This window comes from Lemur catta, chromosome 11, assembly GCF_020740605.2.
Source record: "Lemur catta isolate mLemCat1 chromosome 11, mLemCat1.pri, whole genome shotgun sequence".
NCBI lineage: Eukaryota > Metazoa > Chordata > Mammalia > Primates > Lemuridae > Lemur > Lemur catta.
Genome location: NC_059138.1, coordinates 1,223,123 through 1,242,879, shown reverse-complemented (window position 1 = coordinate 1,242,879; position 19,757 = coordinate 1,223,123). Strand labels below are relative to the sequence as shown.

The window sequence follows — 19,757 nt, the reverse complement described above, 5'->3', positions numbered from 1 at the left end:
GCTATGAAAGTCCCAGATGGCGTCTCCTTCCAATAGAAGGCTGTTTCATCTACATTAAAAATCTGTTTTTTAGGGTAGCCACCTTCATCAATCATCTTAGCCAGATCTAGATAACTTGCTGTAGCTTCTACATCAGCGCTGGCTATTTCACCTTCCACTTTAAGGCTACGGCAATGGCTTTTTTCCTTAAGCCATTTCCTTAAGAACCAACCTCTGCTAGCTTCAAATTTGTCTTTTACAGCTTCCTGACTTCTCCTAGCCTTCACAGAATTGAAGAGAGCTGGGTAGCTCATGCCTGAAGCCCCATGCCTATAACTGAGGTGGGAAGATCACTTGAGGCCAGGAGCTGGAGGCTGCAGTGAGCCACAGTTGCGCCATTGCACTCCAGCCTGGGTGACAGAACAGTACCCTGTCTCTCATAAAAAAGAGAGTCAGGGCCTTGCTCTGGATTAGGCTTTGGCTAAGGGAATATTGTGGCTGACTTCATCTTCTATCCAGACCACTCAAACGTTCTCCATTATCAACAATAAGGCTGTTTTGCTTTCTTATCGTTCATGTATTCACTGGGGTAGCACTTTTAAAGTCCTTCAAGAACTTTCCCTTTGCATGCACAGTTTGGCTAACTGGTGAAAGAGTCAAAGAGGCCCAGCTTTCAGCCTCTCTTGGATTTACTTATTTATTCACTCGTTTATTCATTTATTTATTTCGAGACAGGGTCTTGCTCTGTCGCCCAGGCTGGAGTGCAGTGGCAGGATCATCACTCACTGCAGCCTCCAGCTCCTGGTTTCAAGTGACCCTCCCACTTTGGCCTCCCAAAGTGCTGGGATTATGGCATGAGCCAAGGCACCCAGTCCTGTCTCTGCTCTAGACATGCCTTCCTCAGTCAGCTTAGTCATTTCTAGCTTCTGATTGAAAGTGGGAGACGTGCGACTCTTCCTTTCACTTGAACACTCAGAGGCCACTGCAGGGTCATGACTTGTCCTAACTTCAATATGGTTGTGTGGTAGGGAACAGAGGCCTGAGGAGAGAGTGGAACAGCAGTCCGCGGAGCAGTCAGAGCACACAACGTGTCGATTAAGCTTGCTGCCTCGTGTGAGCAAGGTTCATGGCACTCCAAAACAGTTCCAGTAGTGACATCAATGATAATGAAAAAGTCTGGAATATTTCAAGAGTTACCAAAATGTGACACAGATACACAAAAGAAAGCACATGCTGTTGGAAAAATGGTGCAATGGGCTTGCCATAAACCTTCAATTTGTAAAAAACAAAATATCTGCAAAATGCAATAGAGCAAAGTGCAATAAAATGGGGCATGCCTGTACTGAATCTGAGGATGTATGTGAGTCTAAAGAAAGACCTGGAATAAATTACTCATGAGAGTAAACCGACCTGTGTGGTGAAAGGTTACGTGTACTGAGGCAGACTGGAGAAAAAACACAATTTGCATTTCCTTTGCAAATTTATCTATTTAAAAGACACTGCAGGTTTCCGATTACAGTGCTGGTCTCTCTGACGTGAAGACCTGGAGCCACCCGGACCTCGGCCTGGGCCTCCCGTAGGGGCTGAGGACGCGGTTCGCAGGAGGCCGCTAAGCTCACGCCGGCGCCGGGAAAGCACGGGGCTGTCGCCCGCACAACTGCCGCTGCCGGCCTGGGCCTTACTCTTTTCCCTCCTCCTTCTTTTCTTTTTCTTTTTTTTTTTCAATTTCACCATAGAAGAGGAAATGTTACGCTTGGGAGAATGGATATTACGTGGGAAGATGAACCGGAATATTAAAGAACAACAACAAATACAACATCACGGGCACTACAATAAAACGGGTTAACTGTGCGCATGGGCGCCGGTCGCATGGTGCAGGCTCCGTGTTTCTTCCGTGTCGTCTTCCCCGGCGCCCAGAAATCCTCGGGTGCGTTTCCGGCGCCGCTTCCAGCGCCCCGGGGCTGAGCAGCCCGGAAGCCGCGCAGGGTCACCGTCCCGGAGCGAGCCGGGCGGGAGGGGCCGCGCGGTTCCCACCGCCCCGCGCCCCCGGCCTGACCCCGCGCCCCGCGCCTCGCCCGCCTCCCACCGCCCGGCCCGCCGCCCCCGGGCCGAGATAAGGCCGCGGGCCTTTGTTCCTCCCCCCAGCTGGGTAAACCGTGCCCCCGCCCCTCGCCGCGCCGGCCGGCCGGGGGGGCACCCTTTGTCCTGCCCGGAGCGCGGGGGACAATGGCCCGGAGGAGCGCATTGTCCCCCGGGCTGTGTACACTGGGGAGGGGGCGGCCAGGTGCGCGGCCGCGGAATGCAGGGTCGGCGCGGGGCCGGGGGGCGGGTCGCGGGGCTCCGGCCCGGGCCGTCCGCTCCTGCGGGTCCCCTCGCTCGCGCGCGGGAGCCCACGGCAGGCGGGACGGGCTCCGCGGGGGCCGAGGGCGGCGCGGGACGTGCCGTGGACGCCGCGTTTCCCGCCCGCGTCCAGTTTGGGACACACCTGGCAGGTCGTAAAGTGATTTACGAAGTGAAAGTGTTAAACGAGGCCACCAGCTGGAGGCCCGACCGGCTTTATGAATTTTATTAGGTGCCCTATTATGGAAAATAAACTTTAATCCGACCATAAAAACCAAATCTGAAAAACATATTTGCCCTTGTAGTCCGGAACACTGCGGCATTCTTGGTGGAGGTCACACCTCCGAAGGGATTAGTTTTATGGAGGGAGACACAGCGCACCGCAGGACTTTGATACTGGGGGGCTGCGGGGAGCGCGCCAGTCCTGCGGGGACACCCTCCACGCGCGCACCCTGCGCCGCCCACCCCGAGGGCCGGGCGGGTTCCCCTCCACGCGCGTCCCGGGCCACTCCCCAGCCCAGGGGCGGGTCCCCTCCCGGCAGCCCCAGGCCGAGGCCAGGACTCAGAACCGCGGTCTTCCCCTGGGGCACCGGTGGGGCCGCACGGTCAGAGACCGGAACCCGGGAGGCCCCCCGGCGCCCGCCCCGCCCCGCATCCGCGGAGCCTCCACTGGCTCTCCTGAATGTCCCCGCAGGTCTGAGCTTCCCTGGCAAGGCAGAGGGGATGCGGAGGGCGTGGGGAGGAGAGGTGAAGAGCGAGGAAAGAAGAGGAAGAGAAGAAGAGAAAAAAGGAAGGAAGGGAAGAAAGAAGAAAGAGGACAAAAGGAAAGTTTTTAAAAACCGTCTTAACCATTTTTTTGTTTTTTTTGAGACAGAGTCTCCCTTTGTTGCCCAGGCTAGAGTGAGTGCCGTGGCGTCAGCCTAGCTCACAGCAACCTCAAACTCCTGGGCTCAAGCGATCCTACTGCCTCAGCCTCCCGAGTAACTGGGACTACAGGCATGAGCCACCATGCCCGGCTAATTTTTTATATATATATATATATTTAGTTGGCCAGATAATTTCTTTCTATTTTTAGTAGAGACGGGGGTCTCGCTCTTGCTCAGGCTGGTCTTGAGCTCCTGACCTCGAGCGATCCACCCGCCTCGGCCTCCCAGAGTGCTAGGATTACAGGCGTGAGCCACCGCGCCCGGCCTCTTAACCATTTTTAAGCATACAATACAGCAGTGGTAACTTATACACATCGTTATTCAGCAGATCTCCAGAACTTTCTCATCTTCCCGAACTGAAACCCCTTCCCAAATAAACGCTAATTCCCCAGGCCCCCAAACGCCCCCAGCAACCACTGCTCCACCTTCTGTTCACAGGAGTTTGACTCGTCCAAAATGACCCTCATGTAAGTGGAATCATGCAGTATCTGTCTTTTTGTGACTGGCTGATTTCATTCAGTGTAATGTCCTCAAGTTCCATCCATGTGGTACCAGGAGAAAGGATTTCCTTGTTTTTAAGGCTGAACAGCACTCGACGGTACATGTGCACACACGGCCTTTTGCTGGTGCATCGTCTGTTGATGGACAGGGTGGCTCCTGCCTCTTGGCTACTGTGTATAGTGTTGCCGTGAACACGGTGTGCAAATCGCTCTTCAAGATCCTGTTTTCTATTCTTTTGGATACATACCGAGAACTGAGACTGCTGGATCATGTGGTGATTCTAGTTTAAATTTTTTAAGGCACTTCCATATTGTTTTCCATAGTGCTGCACCATTTTATGTTCCCACCAACAGCGCACAAGAGCCCCAAAGTTTCCACATCCTCACCAACACTTGTCGCTGTCTGTGGTGTGTTTGTTCGCTTGTTTTATCTTGTCCATCCTAAGGGGTGTGGGGTGGTATTTGTGGTTCTGATTTGCATTTCCCTGATGATTAGTGATGTTGAGCATCTTTTCGTATGCTTGTTGCCGTTTAAGTGTCTTCTTTAGAGAAATGTCTATTCATTTGCCCATTTTAAAATTGGATTGTTTTTGGTGTGTTCTTGAATTGTAGGAATTCTTTATATATTCTGGATATTAACCTGCTATCAGATACATGGTTTGCAAATATCTCCTCTCGTTCCTAGGTTGCCTCTCACTCTGCAGATTGCGTCCTCTGTGCACAGAAGCAGCTTCTCAGTTTGATGTAGTCCCGTTTGTCTAGTTTTGCTTTTGTTGCCTGTCTTTAGGTGTCATAGGAAGAAAGTCCTTCCAAGCTGACTTCCGTTTGGAGACTGGGTAGGGGAAAGCTGGTGGTGGAGGGGGAGTCCATCGCCCCTATTTTCTGGTTGTTTCTGTACTCTCCTGACTCCGGTACTAACCGGTCTTCTCTCTGGCCGCCCACCTTTTGGCCAGTTCTCCAGGAGGGGCTGGAAAGGAGTCCGGAGGGCCATCATCTGCAGGCCCTGTGCAGACTCTTCTCCTGCCATGAAAAGGGCTGTATCCACAGACTGTTGCACACCCTGAAGAACTCACACAGGGCAAGGCCCTCTTTCTGAGAACGGAGGACAATCTCTCATTAGTGTGAAGAAAATGTGCCAAGAGGTGGAGCCCTCATTAGGGCAGGAGGGCCGTGTTGGGGTTCTAGACTCTTTGGGAGGACGAGACCCTCCATGGGGACCCAGCAGCTAGGTCACAGTGACCTGCCCCTGCCAGAGTCTTCACCCCACACCCTGCTTACTTTTGGGCGCCGAGATCCACGGCCGGGATGGCGACAGTACACGAAGGGTTTCTCCAGGGGGAAGCCTGGGCCTGCCTGCAAACAATGCCTTGACCTCCCTCTGGGGTCCGACTGTGTAGACTTGGCTCTGGGTCCTGAGAACCGGGTTCTTGGGGCTGCAAAGACTTTGTGTCCCCGCGCTGGAGGCTCAGGTGCAGTTTGAGGCGCGGACCCTGAGGGCGACCCCTGCCCCAGGTCGAGCCCAGTCGGAGACCCCAAGTGCAGCGCGCCGGGGTGGGTGGGCCTTGCAGACGTTCATTACGCGGAATGAATTGTTCACTGTGCCCGGAGTGGGTGAGGATGAGCCAGTGATTATATTTAAATTTGCTATAATTGATTTGGGGAAGAGCTGCTGTGACAAGAACGAATTGATCATTAAATTTATTAACGAGATAAATTTCGCCGCGAGTGAGCCGCTGGCTGGAGACACAGGGGCGGCGCGCACGTCCGGCCTTCCCGGCGCGAGTCCCCGCGGAACCCGCCTCGCTCTGCTGTAGGGCTGGAGGGAGGTCTTCAGCGCCCCTCTTTCTGGACCCGGAGCGGTGTCCCGGCCCGGGGCTGCAGGGGCAGAACCTCCGCCCAGGCCCGGGCGCCCCGCGCTCCCAGGCCGGATGTTGCGCACCTCTCCAGGCCCGGGCCTCCCCTCCCCCTCCCGGGCTGCCCAGGCCTGGGGTGGGGGCGCTGAGGCTGGGCTGGCGGAGCTCAGGGGAAATAACCCCCAGATGTGCAACCGGCCAGGGGAGAGATCCGTTCAGGCTGACCCTCCTCAATGTGTTAGAAATTAGAGAGATGTACGGATTGCAGATTTTTTTTAAACCTCAAAAGGCATCTTCGTCCCTCTCTCCTTCCCTCCCCTCTGATTTGCCACCCCGTTTCCTTGGGGTTCTCTCTGCTGTGCCAGCCGCAGCCGCAGTCTCGGGTCCTCAGAGCACCTTTGGACTGCGGGCGGCTGCCTGGCCCTGTTGCCCGCCCGCGGCCGCCTCTGCGCAGCCCAGCGCCGCGCCCCGACCTTGGCTGCGCCGGGTTTATGGAAGGAGCCGCGGGCGATAACGAGCTGCAGGGGAGGACATTAATCTCACCGGGCCCTGAGGCAGAGGAGCGGCCGTAATCGCCCAAATGAAACGCCTGGCCCTTCTGAACTCATTTATCAGCCGGTGGGGCGGGGGGTGGCGGGGGGAGCTGCTCACCCACCCCGCTGCTGGGGAGAGAGTGACAATCACTGGAAGGAGGAAGGCACCCAGCTACGGAGGAGCCCTGTCCGCTGATCCCCCGTCTCCGGGGCCCAGGGGCAGTCGCTGGCCTGGAGGGGAAGGGGAGCCCGGGAGTGCGAGCGCGGGTTGGGCTCGCATGTGTGCAGCACATGGGCCTTCGGCGCGCCCGGCGCCCGCGTGATTGATGGTGCGCGCCGCCCGGGTTTATTAACCCAGAGCCACTGCAGTCGTGGGCGGGCGTCCCTGCTGCCTCCGGCCCCGCGGACGACGTCAGCACAGAGGAGCCGACCCTGGCCAAGCGGGGAAAGTTCCGCCGGCGGGGAGGCCGTGGTGGGGGACAGAGGGACGCACCCCAGCTCGGCGCCTTCCAGGAAGGGTGCACGAGTAGGCCCACGGTCTGGCGACTGCAAATGCCACTCAAGTCTAGTCGTTTGAAGCTTATTTTCTGAAACGTTCAAATGGTGTATTTCTACTTCTGGAGCGCCGACGAAGCATGAGGATCCCGCAAGGAAATTGGAAAATAAACACACTGAGTCCACCGTCACTCTGTTGAGAGTCACTTATCCCGGGACAGGTGTGAGCCAGGCGCCGGGCACGCGCTGACACCTGGCCTCAGGTATGTTTACTAACGTTTCACACCTGCGAGTCCGTGCAGCAGGCATGGAGGTGGTCCTCACACTCATTTGCGATTCCGATTTTCACCCTCGGGTGTCAACCGCAGAATGGACACCCTCCCCATCATTTCAACAACCAGAATAGTGAAGCCCACTTTTGTTAACACCTCCTAAAAGATTTTCACTCTCATCCAGTAAAAAACCGATTTATTTTACATTCCATCGTAGGCGATGGGAGAAGCTAAATAATTTAGCATGCATAAGTAGACGTTTCTTTTTTATATATAAATACAATATACAAAAATAAAGGCAGTACAGTTTTGAGATTTCCAGCAGTTTGAATGCTCATGACATAAGTTTTTCCCCCCTAAGATATATAAGCATAAAACCTTTTCTCTTTTTTCAATGCTTAGCAGAATGGCGTTTCCAGAGAAGGTTTCAAGTTTCAGAGGTTATTTAACACTGTGGGTTTCCGCCTTCTCTGGTGCGGGAAGAGGCGAGGCGAGACGAGGCCCCCCCAGGGAGAAGTCCGTGCTTCTCACAAGCACCTCCCCCCGACAAAATTTAATTTTAAAAGGACTAGAGTTCAAGTTTGAGCCCGCTGTGTCTCCCTCTCGCTGTTTCTTGAAAAGCAGACGAGGCGCTGCGGCCCAAAGGGGACGCCCAGGACCGGAGGCGGAGGCCCAGTTCCCCAGCCCCGGGCGCGGCGCGCGGTCTGGGAGGCGCAGAGCCGCGCTCGCAGCCCGGGGCCTGGGCCGATGGGTTCGGGCGCAGGAGGCTCCGCACTTGCCGGCCGCGGGCTCCTACTGCGGCGGGGGCTGGCGCCCGGGCCCGCCAGGCCGCGGGGGCGGTGAGTCGTCCTCAGAGGAGCAGTCGGAGGACGCGGCGCGGGCGCCGGCGCCGTTGCTGTAGGGGAAATGGTCCTCGTCGTCCTCGTCCTCGTCCTCCTCGGGGTCACTGTCCCTCAAGTCCCGCAGACGGCGTCCGCCGGCCTTGTCCCCCGACGCGGGCGGCCCCAGCAGCTCCTGCGCGCCCTGCTCCTCCGCGCCGCCGCCCTGTCCCGCGCCCGCGCCCCCGCCTTTCTGCTTCTCCGCCTCCTGCGCCGCCTGCTCCTTCGCTTTTTTGCTGCGTTTCCATTTCATCCGCCGGTTCTGGAACCAGATCTTCACCTGCAGGCACGAGCGGGCGTGAGAAAGCGGCCGTCTCCGCCCCACGTTCCCACCTCCTGCTGCCCCGCCGCGAGCACCCGGCCCCTGCCGGCGCCTCCCGGACCCGCGGGCTGACTTCGGATGGGAGGACTTAGATGCTGGGGAGGGGCTCGTAGCTTCTTTTCCTCCCTACCCCTACTGGTCAGCAACCCCCAGAGCGGGGCTGGGGGCTCCAAGGAGGCTTGGACTGCCCCAGCGCCCCTGGCCGCTGACTTTCTACCCGCGGCCTCGGTCTCCGGCTGGAGGCCCAAGGCAGCTGGGTGCGTCTCTGTGAACTTCAGGACGTTCCCTCATCTCTTTCTGGAGCAAAATTTCTCGAATGTGGCCTGGGGACCACCTTCTTCAAAATGAAGGGAAGGGTGGTGGAATGCAGATTCTCAGGCCCCACCCCAAACTACTGAACCAGACCTCCGGGCTCAGGTATATGAACCCTTGCGCCGGCCCGGTGGGCCGTCCAGGCGCTGATCCAAATGCCCAAGACGGCCCGTGGCTCAAGAGTGCAGAGGTGGCAGTGTCTCCGGGGAGGCCAAGGGGAACTGGGGGCGGCAGGGGGAAACGCGCACCTGGGTCTCGGTGAGCATGAGCGAGGTGGCCACCTCGAAGCGCTTGGGCCGCGACAGGTACTTGTTGAGCTTGAACTGGTGCTCCAGCTCCAGCAGCTGCTGGCTGGTGAAGGCCGTGCGCGGCCGGCGGCACTTCCCCAGGAGGTTCGACTGTGCCTGGGCTGGGGCGGGGAAAGGGCAGGGAGGTCCTTAGCCCCTTCTGTCCCCTCCTGCCCACACCGCTTCCCCCAAAGCCCATGGCTGCAGCGCCTGGCCCTGCAGAGCGGGGCTCTTCCCTCACCATCAGCACCTGCTCCCCAAGGAACAGGGGACTAGGGACCCAGAGTGGAACTGGGTAGTTTGGGTTTCATGGGATCAAGTCTTTGTGTCTAGGACAGTGTCTGAGTGTCCCTGTAAAAGGGGGCCTGTCACCTGGGCGGGCCCTCTCCACCTGGGCGAGCGTTGGTAGGAAGCGGGTTGGCCCAAAGGCAGGAAGAGCAGTGCCCAGAGGAGCCAAAGCCCCTCCCCCCTCACTGCACCTTCCGGGATTTAGGTTCAGATGGAGACTGGGGTGGGGAAGAACTGGTCCTGTTGGTCAGAAGCCCCACCACCACCTCCTTAGAACAGAGGAGGAAGAGGAGGAGGAGAAAAAGAAACGCAAGAGGGAGGGAGGAAGGGAAGGAGGGAAAGAACCAAATCTGGGACCTAAATATGTGTATTAATCAGGGGCTCTCCCACATTTCAAATTCTTTTTCTTGACAAGCCTCCTCCTCAGGGCACAGGGGGCAAAGCCCGGGGAGGCTGGGAGCCTTTTCAGGCCAATTCTCATTACGAAAATTAAAGGCAGAGGCAGAGGCAGAGGCGGATCTGGCTTTCTGTGTGTTCAAGGAGGCCTGTCCGGCTTTATTTACATAATTTCGCACGGTTACATCACAGAGAATTTTATGACCTCAAAACGAGACTTCCCTTGATTTCCCAGGAGCCTGACAAGTGTTAGACAATAAAAGAAAGAAAGCAAAGGAAAGAAAAGAGGCCAGCCGGGCCTGGATGAGCTCAGGTCCCCCGGGATGGGCAATTTGCTTTATAGGAAGGCCCACGCCCCCTGCTTTAGTTAAACAAGGCCCCGAATTCCCAACTTGACAATACATTAGAACTTTAATTAAAACACTGGCTCCGAAGGGACCATTTGGGAAATGCCATCCAACAGGCAGAGACAACCAATTAAAGGAAACCAAACAGGTTTTCCAGTGGCCAGAAAGGAGAGCTCAGGACACATTCCGCCATCCTGGCTGCACCTACTGTCGCCCTTTAGTGCTGTTCAGATTCTTTTTCCCAACTTAGAGCTGGCTGTGTTTTTAATTTGGCCACCTCTAGGTCAAGATGAGGAATCAGAGATGGGCAGGTGTGTTGGCAAAGGTATTATCCGAGTGACCTTGGGCTCTACGAAGGTCTCAGAAGTCACCTGGTGACCGAGGAGCCCTAGAAGGCTTCTGTGGAGACCACCCGCTTCAGACCCACCCAGGGGGCGACTAAGTGCTCTAGGTCTGGGAAATGCAGGTCACATTGGAAAATCCATGGGGTGGCTCCATCAGAAGGGCCGCTGGGCTCAGCAACCAGGCCCAGAAGGGCGCCCTGGGTTTAAGTGGCTGACAGGGGATTGGCAGAAATGTCTGGGGCTGCTGCCCCCAAACAGAGGTGAGGGGAGTTTCCCTCCCCTTGCTGGGAGCCAGTAGGGGCTGATGCTCCGACGGAAGGGACCGGTGGCCATTAGGGCCTTCTTGGGGCCAAGCTGGGAAAAGCCCCAGGTGGCTGTGGGCAAACAGTGAGCATGCTGGGATTTTTCTCACCCTCTTGTGACTTCTCCAGCCTCTAGGGTCCTAGCTTTTCTCTGTTTAGTCACAACCATGGCTTCTAGCAGAGGAATCTGAATTCTGGAGTGTTTACTTCTGTTTCTTTTTTGCTTTTTCCCTTCCCTGCCTGTATTTCCCCAGTCTAAACAAATCCACTCAGACAGAAACAATAGGGTCTCTTTGTTTGGGTGCCCCCAGCTGAAAGTGTAAAGCCCTATACATCTTCTGTTCTGGCCTGACCCCGGTGGGGCGAGCTGGGAGAGCCAGCCCTAGAGCACCAGTCCCCTGTGTCCGCGTGTGCCAGGAAAGCCAGAGTGGGCCCAGGCCTCAGGGAGGTGTCCAGCCTGGGTGAGGAGGAAGCCCTCCTCCCAAGCCTAGCGGCTCTTGCATGGGGGGTGGATAACTGGACCCCCCTCGCCCCCACCTAGGGAAGGGTGTTGATACCCTGTTGGGCACCATGGATTCAGGAGAGGGGCACCTACTGCTTAGAGTTCTTGCATTGCTTGATTCAAGCCAGGCCATCTGCTTCTTGGACATCTCACCTGGGACCCAGCGCCCTTCCAGGGGAGGGTGGCGCCCCAGCAAGGGCCACTCCAGGGCCGCCTGGGCCCTGGCCTTGCGGCCCTGGGCCTCCCGGAGCCTGTTTCTCTAGTTCGCCGCTCCTGGAACTCTCCCTTTCCCGGGAAGGGGCGGGGGTCTCTCTAGAGGTCAGAATGGGGGACGGGGCCAAGTTCCTTTCCGGGTGATAAGCCCCTGGTGGTGTCTGACACGCACACCCCCACTCCCAGGCCGGACTAATGCAGGTCGCTCTTCAGCTCGCCTTCCCCGGCCACTTCCTCCTCTAGCCCACAGGTTAATCATTAGATTCCAGTCTCACACCTCCACCTACCCCTTCCCCTTCAAAGAGGAAGAGAAGGCAAGGCCCGCGCGTGGCCATTTTAATAATTCGCTGTCAATCTCTCCCGCGGAGCCCATTCGAGTCCTCGCAGGCCGCGGGCAGAGCCGAGGCGGCTCGCAGCGCTTCCACAGGTCGCTCTGCGAGGAGCCGAGAGCAGAGGGAAGGAGGAGCCCGGTGGAGGGGGATGCGCGAGAGAACCGCGGCCAGCCCTCCCGCACCCGCCCGGGGGCTGCGCGGGTACTTACAGTTGAAGTCGGGCATCTTGGGCAGGATCATGCCCGCGGTGGACGCGCGCAGCCACTGGTCCAGCTGGAAGGTGCCGGCGCCCAGCTTGATGGGGTCGGCGGGGTGCGCGGGGTGCGCGCCCTGCACCTGCGGGTACGAGTAGGAGAGCGCCGGGTGCTGGCCCGCGAGTGCGGCCGCCGCCGCCGCCGCCGAGTAGCCGTAGACCGGGTGGCTGTAGAGCGCCGCCTGCGCCGGGAGGCCCGCGCCGCCCTGCGCGCCCCCCGGGTGCAGCCCCAGCGCCAGGCCCCCGGCGGCGGCCGCGGCGGCTGCAGCGGCGGCCGCGGCGGCAGCGCCAGGGTGCGCGTGGTGGTGGGGCCCCCCATGCCCGCCGCCCGTGCTACCGGCGCCGCCGCCCGCGCCCAGGAAGCCCGGCTTGGGCAGCAGCGCGCAGTGCGCGGCCAGCAGGCGAGGCGGCGACGGGCTCTCGGTGCGCAGGCGGTCGGCGGGCGCCGCTGGCGGCTCCGAGGACGCGGGGCTGCAGCTGCCGCTCGCCCCGCTGCCGCCGCCGCCGCCGCCGCCACCACCACCGGGGCCAGATGCCGCGGCCGCGAGCGACGTGACCAAGGCCAGCGGCGCGCTCTGCGCGGAGGCGGCTCGCGGGGGGTCCACCGCCAGCAAGGCGTCGATGCGGAAATTTTTGGATTTTTCCATCGGCTCGTTTGGGACTGACGATCAGGGCCCGGTGGTGGGTGGCGCGGCCGTGTGCGAGCTCGTAGAGTCTGTGCGTGGCGGTGGCAAGCCCAGTGCTTGGTATTGTATTGTGATTATTTGCCAATAATCAAAGTCGCCGCCGGAAACTCAGCCCAGGGAGACCATGGTCCGGGCGCCTCCTCCGTGCGGGCCCCGCCCCGGGCCGCGCTCACAGGCGCTCACACTCGCTCGCACAAACTCCCACGCGAGTGCTCTCGCACGTCTGGGCCCGGGAGCCCGGCTCTCTGCGCCCCAGCCCTCAGCGACCGCGCCGAGGCCGCTGGCGCCGTGGTGGGGACCCGCGCCCCTCCGCGCACTTGAAGCTCAGCGCGCCCTCCCATTGGCGCGCGCGCCGGGGACCCGGGGAGGGGCGCCGGCTCCACCATTGGCTTAGGGGCGCACCTGTCACCGTGCGCCGCCCGCCGCCCCGCCCCTGCACCGCGAGGTCCTAAACAGCTCAGGGTGTTGAGCCGGGATGGCCTGGCGGGGACTGCGCCTGGGGTTGGAAGACTAGAGCCGACACCCAGGGTCCCTGCCCCGCCCTCCCGTGGACGCTGAGCAGGGCGGCGGGCTCTGGCAACCCCTGGTCCCCTGGAGAGCCCCGCGGCTGCCCTAGTTCCACTCCCGAGACACCTTGTCACGCTCCGGACTGGCGTCTCCTGGAGCCAGCAGTACACATCCTCTCCCGCCCGCTCGTCAGCACTTGAGTCTGTCCACTTCTGCCTGCGGAGCCCAATCGTTTCTCGCTTTCTAGTGCCCTCGCCGCGCCCAGACCCGGCTGCTCTGCCGAGTGACGGCAGCACGCTGAAAATCACTGTTTCCCGAGCCCTCTCTGCGCCTGGGTCTCAGGGTGCAGCAGGGGCGGTTTGTGTCCCTGTCGCCAGCGCTCTGAGGGTCGGGCTTTGCTGTCTGCTCTGGGAAGTCCCTGCATTTCAGGTGTGTGTGGGGGGGGGGTAGTGGTGCGCGTGAGCTTGAGTGTGGCTTCAGGATCCTCGCTGGAAGCCCCCGCCCGGCTCACGGGCAGAGTTTGCGCGCCCGCGGCCGGCTTGGAGACCTCACCAATGCCATTGAGCGCGTCCTCGGCGACAAAGCTCTTCCCCACTGCCGGGATGCCCATGGACCGGCGAGCGTGGGGGGATGGAGGGAGATGCATTTTCTCTCCTGCTGCCACGTGCGTCCTGGGAAGTCAGGAGGAAAGGGTTTCCCGACGGAGACAGGCAGGTGCGGATGCAGACCTCACTGCCCGCCTCCATACACACACTTCAAATATTTACGGTAGACGCACTTCCAAGGGCTTTTTCGAAGCCGAAAGAATCCACACACAAGCCAAAAAGTCAAGCGGCCGCAACAGCAGGCTTTGTGGATAGCTCCGCTCAGCAGTCCCCTTCCCGAGCAGGCTGCGAGGGAGGGAGGGGTCTCAGGTCGCCAGGCCAAGGCTGCCCACGCGGGTGAGACGGGTGTCAGGACAGGAAGGGGCTGTGGGAGGAGTAGGGACCAAAGAGAAAATCAGTGCCAGGGAAACTTGAAAATTAGCAGCCAGGTTGCTACAAGCGGGTATTTTAAAGGTAAATCTAGGAGCTGTGCAGTTTCTCTTCAAAAGGCTCTCTTGCCTAGGCGAGGGCTGATGACAGGGATTTGTTGTTGTGGGCGTATTTCTTTTTCGTTATAACACAGGACAGTTCTGAGACACAGTCCTGGTTGCAAGGTTAGGAGGGTAGCAGTGGATAAGTTACAGCAACTTGGAATAAATGTTATATAGCTTTGCAAAAGCCAAAAACTAGTAAATAGAAATTACAACATTTACATGGAATTTGTGTTGCTTTTATGCGATATCTCTTTGGGGTGGTAAAAATGTAGTTCTACCTCTAACTGGGGAGAGGGAAACACTCATATTTCTTGAATGCCTACTATGTGCTACAAGCTTTCCAGAATTATCTTCCTTAATCTTCACTGTGACAGTCCAAAGAGGATCTTATTGCCATTTTTTAGAGTACAGGTTCAAAGAGCGTGAGCCTCTTGTCCCCAGCAGACAGGAAAGCCCCAGAGCTGGGACTGGGACCAGGCCTGACTGCAGGGGCCACACAGTCCCCACCCTGGTGTACCTAACCCTGAGGTCCTCCTCCCATCTGTTCCCTTGGGGGAAGGAGGTTTAGAGGGGAGACCTGAGATGCTCAGCCACCTGCTCCCAGGGCAGGAAGCCAGGACCCTGGGCCACAGGGCGGAGAGCAGTCTTGGCCTCCTGCTCCTCAGGGCTTTGGCTCTAAGGCTGACTTGCCTTCTCCTGCATCTCGTCACCCTCAGCTGCTGGGTCGGGCTGGTTGGTCCTGAGGGCAGTGACTTGGGAAGCTGGAGGAAGGGAGTGGGTGCAAAAGAAATTTCCCAGGATGGGTCTCGGAGAACCTGCTGCCACGCTCTGACCTGCCAGGGTTATTTTAGTTGGTGTTGGGATGTATGGTCCAGACCCAGTAAAATCACCCCATCTTCATCAACAAAATCGTTTTTTGTGACTCCTAGAGGAATTCATTTCACCCCTTTTTGTTCTGCAGCAACCGTGCTCCCAAACCCCTCAACACCCACCCCTGCTTCCACTCTGCCTGGGACCAGCTGAGAGCACCTCCCTGAAAATGCAGCAGGTCCACTGAGTGACAGCCCCTGCCTCAGTCTGTACCACCTGTGCACTGAGCGAGGCTGTCCCAAGAGGACTCAGCGTGGCCCTGCCACCCTCTAACTGTAGCTCGACTTCAGACGTCTAAAGCTCCTTGTCTTGGTGGATTTGTTTCCACCCCCTAGAGAAGTAGGTGTTGGACCAGATGGACTCCATGGTGCTAAGGGGCTTTAAAATTATCACACATTCTGTTTGTATTTAAGAATAAGTTCATACAAATTAGAGGTTCTCTGTAAAGTTGTATAGTAAGAGGCAGTGTGTGGGGGAGAAAGGGCAAGCTCTGGCAAGTTGGGGGTCTTTGTGTGGTTTATGATGTGTGAACAGAGCATGCTGGGTCTCTTCCTGTTCCCAGCGTCTGTGTTGACCCAGCCCAGCTGGCTGTGGGGCCGACAGGAGCTGGGCTTGGGTCTTGGGAACCGCAGGGAGAGATCAAAGGTCTGATCCCAGCTCTGGGTCTCCAGGTAACTCCTCTCTGCAGCCTCAGGGGCAGGATCCAGCCCGGGGAGAGCAGGGAGAACTCTTGATTTCCCAAGAAAGGCAGGGAGGGCCTGGTACACCTGGTGAGGATTGGGAATAAAACCTATATATTCACATATTCACAAAATGAAAGGCAGGTATCGTTCATTTCTTGTTTATATATTGCTTTCTTCCATGTGAAACAGGACAGGTACAACAGGTGTAACACGAAGGTGAATTCATGAGGGCACTGGTTGGCTGAAGCCCAGGGTAGAAGAAGGCTTTTCCCTGGCATAGCCGTCTGCGCCCACCTCCCACTTTTCCTGGAACTGAAACCAGGGCCAACAGACAGGACCTCACTTCAAGGGGGCCGTGCAGATTAGCAGCTGTCCTACTGAGGCCATGCACCATGCAGCAATGTAATCTTTCGAGGTTGCATTCAGGAAACTGAGGCATGAGGATGCTGTGTGACTGGCCAGAGGTAAGGACCTAAGCAGGTGGTGACAGTGGGACTTGCCCCTGGCTCAGGTACTAGCTTGGTTAGGCCACGGAGCAGGTGGCCAGAGGGCCAGTGCTGGAACCTGGTTGGTGATGCTCCAGCCTCCTTCCTGGCTTGTCAAAGCCACCCTGGGGACCAGTACTCCAGCCTGGGGACACAGAGGAGGACCTGGGGTCATCAGAAGGCAAGCTGGGGGGGGGGTTCTGCTTGGGTCCCTCCAGCCGCCCTGGCCCCTGCAGAGCCCCAAAGTCCAAAGGTATGAAGTTGTTAGCACCTGTCCTTTGATCTGCTGACCTCCTCTCTGACCCCAGGAGCTTGGCCTTTAAAGGAGTCTGGAAAAGGTGGGACTCAGGAGGTAGCAACCCCGAAAACCCCCCAACCCCGAGGTGGAGGTAGGCCCATGTCTGCCAGTTCAGTGTGCCTTCCCGTTGGGGCCTCTTCTCAGCCCCTCCTTGTACACCTGCATTCCATGTTGCCCTTTTAGAGGGCACCGTCACCCCTGACTCCACCTGCGTGGCTGGCACCACCTGGCCAGCTGGGAACAAGAGCTGACCCCCAGGCCATCCCAGTGGGTGTCACTTGTCTGTCCCTCTCCATCAGGCCCAGCCCAAACTTGGGACTTGGTAAGAAGTTAGAAGATGCTACAACATATAAATTTGTAAAAGTCCAGCAACCCATGGGCCTTCTATTTTTAGAAATTTCCTCCAGATACAAAAATATCTGCTTCATGCCCAGACTTTGGGCAGACTCCCAGCTTCCTCCACACTGAAGGGAAGGGACAGGCCTGGCCACCCAGGGCTCAGCCAGGCTGGCCCCAGGGTTCTTCCTGACCCAGGGAAGGAAAGCCTTCCGTACCTCTTCTGTTGATGAATTCCAAGCTCCTGGGTCATAAAGAGAACTGAACCCTGGGAGGGGAAAGGGAAGCTCATTTGAGCCCCTTTAATCACATTGAGCAATGACAACCCTCATTAGAAATGAAAGACTTCTCTTAGAAACCTATATTTTTGCTACAAAATTTTAATTTTATAGGTTCACACAGGGCCTTCTGCATACCACCATGAGGAGCAAGGTCGATAACAAATACATGCAGGAAGTGGGCTTTTTCAGAATGCTGCAACCTACATTACCCTTCTCCAAATGAATACTAGCATCCAACCTAGATGTTCTGTGAGTCTTGCAAAGAGGGGATTTATACTGGAAGACTGAAAACAGTGTGTGCAGGCTTTATGAGAACCTGGTGCCCAGGCCCGTGTAACATGTGTTTAGAAATCGAAGACTCATTTTCTAAAGGCTCCACGTGGGTGTTCATGCAGCATGTGCTGGAGGTGCCTGGGCACACCTTTCTAACCCACCTGTCCATCCACCTACCCCAGCGGGAGCAGGAAAGGGTCATTTTGCCAGACACCTGCAACTCTGCCACCAGGGAACAATGTGTGCAAACACAGGCAAACAACTCGATGTGTGTTGCAAAAGGCTGGTGTCCACCCCAGCCTGGACTGTGACTACTGACCTATGGGTTGCCGAGGGTGGGGGCAAAACACACAGGGAAGAAGCACAAATGCACAAAAACAGATGTTGCTCAGGGACATTTTAATGCTTCAGTACGTGAATTTTTAGTGCATTCTGACTCGACATTATGGCTGAATAGTAGTGCACTAATGTCCAAATCTGTGTTAGATAATGGCAGGAAGTCTTAGCTAATTGGTCTATTTAGTAGTTGCTGAGGTGGCAGAAGCTGGCTGCTGGCAGAAAGAGAGAGAGAGAGAGAGAGAGAGAGAGAGAGAGAGAGAGAGAGAGAGGAGGAGGAGGAGGGAGGAGGGAGAGGGAGAGGGGCTGAGAGCTGGGGAAGCGGGGACCTCTCCTCCTGCTACTTCCCAGAGCTGGGGAGCGGGGAGGAGATTTCCTGGATGGCCAAATGGTGTCTGTGGTCAAGTTCACCTCTTTCATGCCTCTGCCCACATGTGCACACATCCGAGGCCTGAAGAGGGACACTGAAGGTGCCCATAAGATCCCAGGCTCGGGGCCCAGCATAGCAGCACGTCTATTTGCCAGTGAGACTTGGCCCTCACATTCTTCCTGCTCTTCCACCTACCCTAGGGCAGCTTTTCTCTGCCTCCCCACACCTGCCCCCAGCTGTGTGTTCTGAACTGAGGTTAGGTGGTGGGGGTTGTCCTGGAGGGCAGAAGGAAGCCAGCCTGTCCGTGCCTGCCGCACTATCTGAACTGGGAATATTTCACCTGAGAGGAATGCAAAGGTGGAGAGACCAGCGTCACATGTATAGTGTGGTGTGTGTGTGTGGTCACATGCGTAGTGTGGGGGGGGGCAGATTTAGAATGGACTCTGACCTGCTCCCAAACCCACAGTGCCCCACCCCTGCCAGGATGCCCCAAATGCTCACCCATTGCAATGTGCCTTCTCCTCTGAGTCTGCCCAGTACTCAAGACACACCTGTGAGAAAACCGTGCTCTGCTCAGGAACCCCAGCACCGGGTCCCACCTGGCTTTGCCTGCAGGTCCCGTAGGAAGGCCAGGCCTTCATAATCCGGGTGGATCTCACTCGTTACTGTATTATAATCTCCCTGTTGCAGGATTCTAATAACTTTTTCCCCACCTGGACCTGTGGGACAAACTGCCGCAGGGAGGAGTCTGTTTTCAGCTGAGGCGCACACCGGCCCCCTTCCACTGTTTCCGCAGGGACGGTGGGGGCGGGGAGGGAGAAAAACCGCGACCCCTCCCCCAGCCTCCCCAAGCGGGGGGGGGGGCTGTGCTGCGGACCAGATAACTTGGCTAATGAAGCCGCTAAAGGGCCCTGGTGACCGCCGCGCCTCCCCAGGCCCATCTGGGAAATTCCATTGAAAGGCCGCAGAGCGCTCTTCACCCGCCGCTGTCTGTCGCTGCGGGAGCCGCGACCCCTGTGACTCTGGGCCCTTTACATTAAAATAATTACCCGACGGAACAGGTGGCCCACTGTGGGCTCTCGGGAGCATCTGGGCTCCCGACGGCAGCCACCACCGCCGGGGGAGGAGAGCGGCCCGCCCAGAGAAGGGAAGGGCCCGGCGCTGGCCCCGAGCCAAGCCAGGGGGAACCTTCCCGGGTGCTGGGGGGGTCCGAGCCGGGAGGGGGGCGGGTACCTTCCCAGGTCCTAGGGGGTCGGGGCACCCAGGCCTCTGCAGCCCACCGGGCCAAGGCCTGAGGGACCGCAGTCCGCGCACGGCTGGGGCCGCGCCTGTCCACCTGCGCGGCTACTCCGACTCGGGAGATGGACTTCCAGGGCAGAACCCCGAACTCAAGCGCCCGCCTCTGAGCTTGGAGCAAATCCTTACGTTGGGCTCCGCGCCAGGGGCTCGCCCGAGAGGGCGCCTGCCACGTGGGCCCTCTGGGCTGGCAGCCGCGCGCGCCAGCGAGTGCGCGTCTGTGTGCGCACGTGTGCGCGTGGCGATGGCCCTGGTGGCCCCAGTTCTCCCTTCCCGCCCGCAAGCATCCAACGCGGCCGAGGTCCACGCGGAGTGCCAGGCCCGCGTGCGGGGAGTCGAGGGGGTCCCGGCTGTGCTGCTAAAAAGAGAGCGTCTCAGCCCAGGCGCAGGGCCAACCCTATTGCCAAAAACATATTACACTGCGACATTCTGTAAATGAGATAATGATACATAAACCCAGATGATAGATGTGTCGTGCCTGGGATGTCTTCTCTAAATTAGCTGCTCGCATCGACTGCTAATAATGGTGAGTTTATGAAAGCAATTTCAGAGCAAACTGCAAGAGGGTCTTCTCACTCTAATCA

At 57.9% G+C, this 19,757-nt stretch overlaps 1 protein-coding gene across 1 annotated transcript; it reads right to left on the bottom strand.

Moving 5' to 3' along the window:
- Positions 1–7,690: 7,690 nt before the first annotated feature.
- On the bottom strand, positions 7,691–12,321 carry MNX1 (motor neuron and pancreas homeobox 1). Its single transcript, XM_045564973.1, has 3 exons — positions 11,631–12,321; positions 8,659–8,819; positions 7,691–8,056 (listed from the first exon to the last, which is right to left on the bottom strand). The coding sequence occupies exons 1-3, from the start codon at positions 12,319–12,321 to the stop codon at positions 7,691–7,693; spliced, it is 1,218 nt and encodes a 405-aa protein (XP_045420929.1).
- Between the last annotated feature and the right edge of the window lie 7,436 nt (positions 12,322–19,757).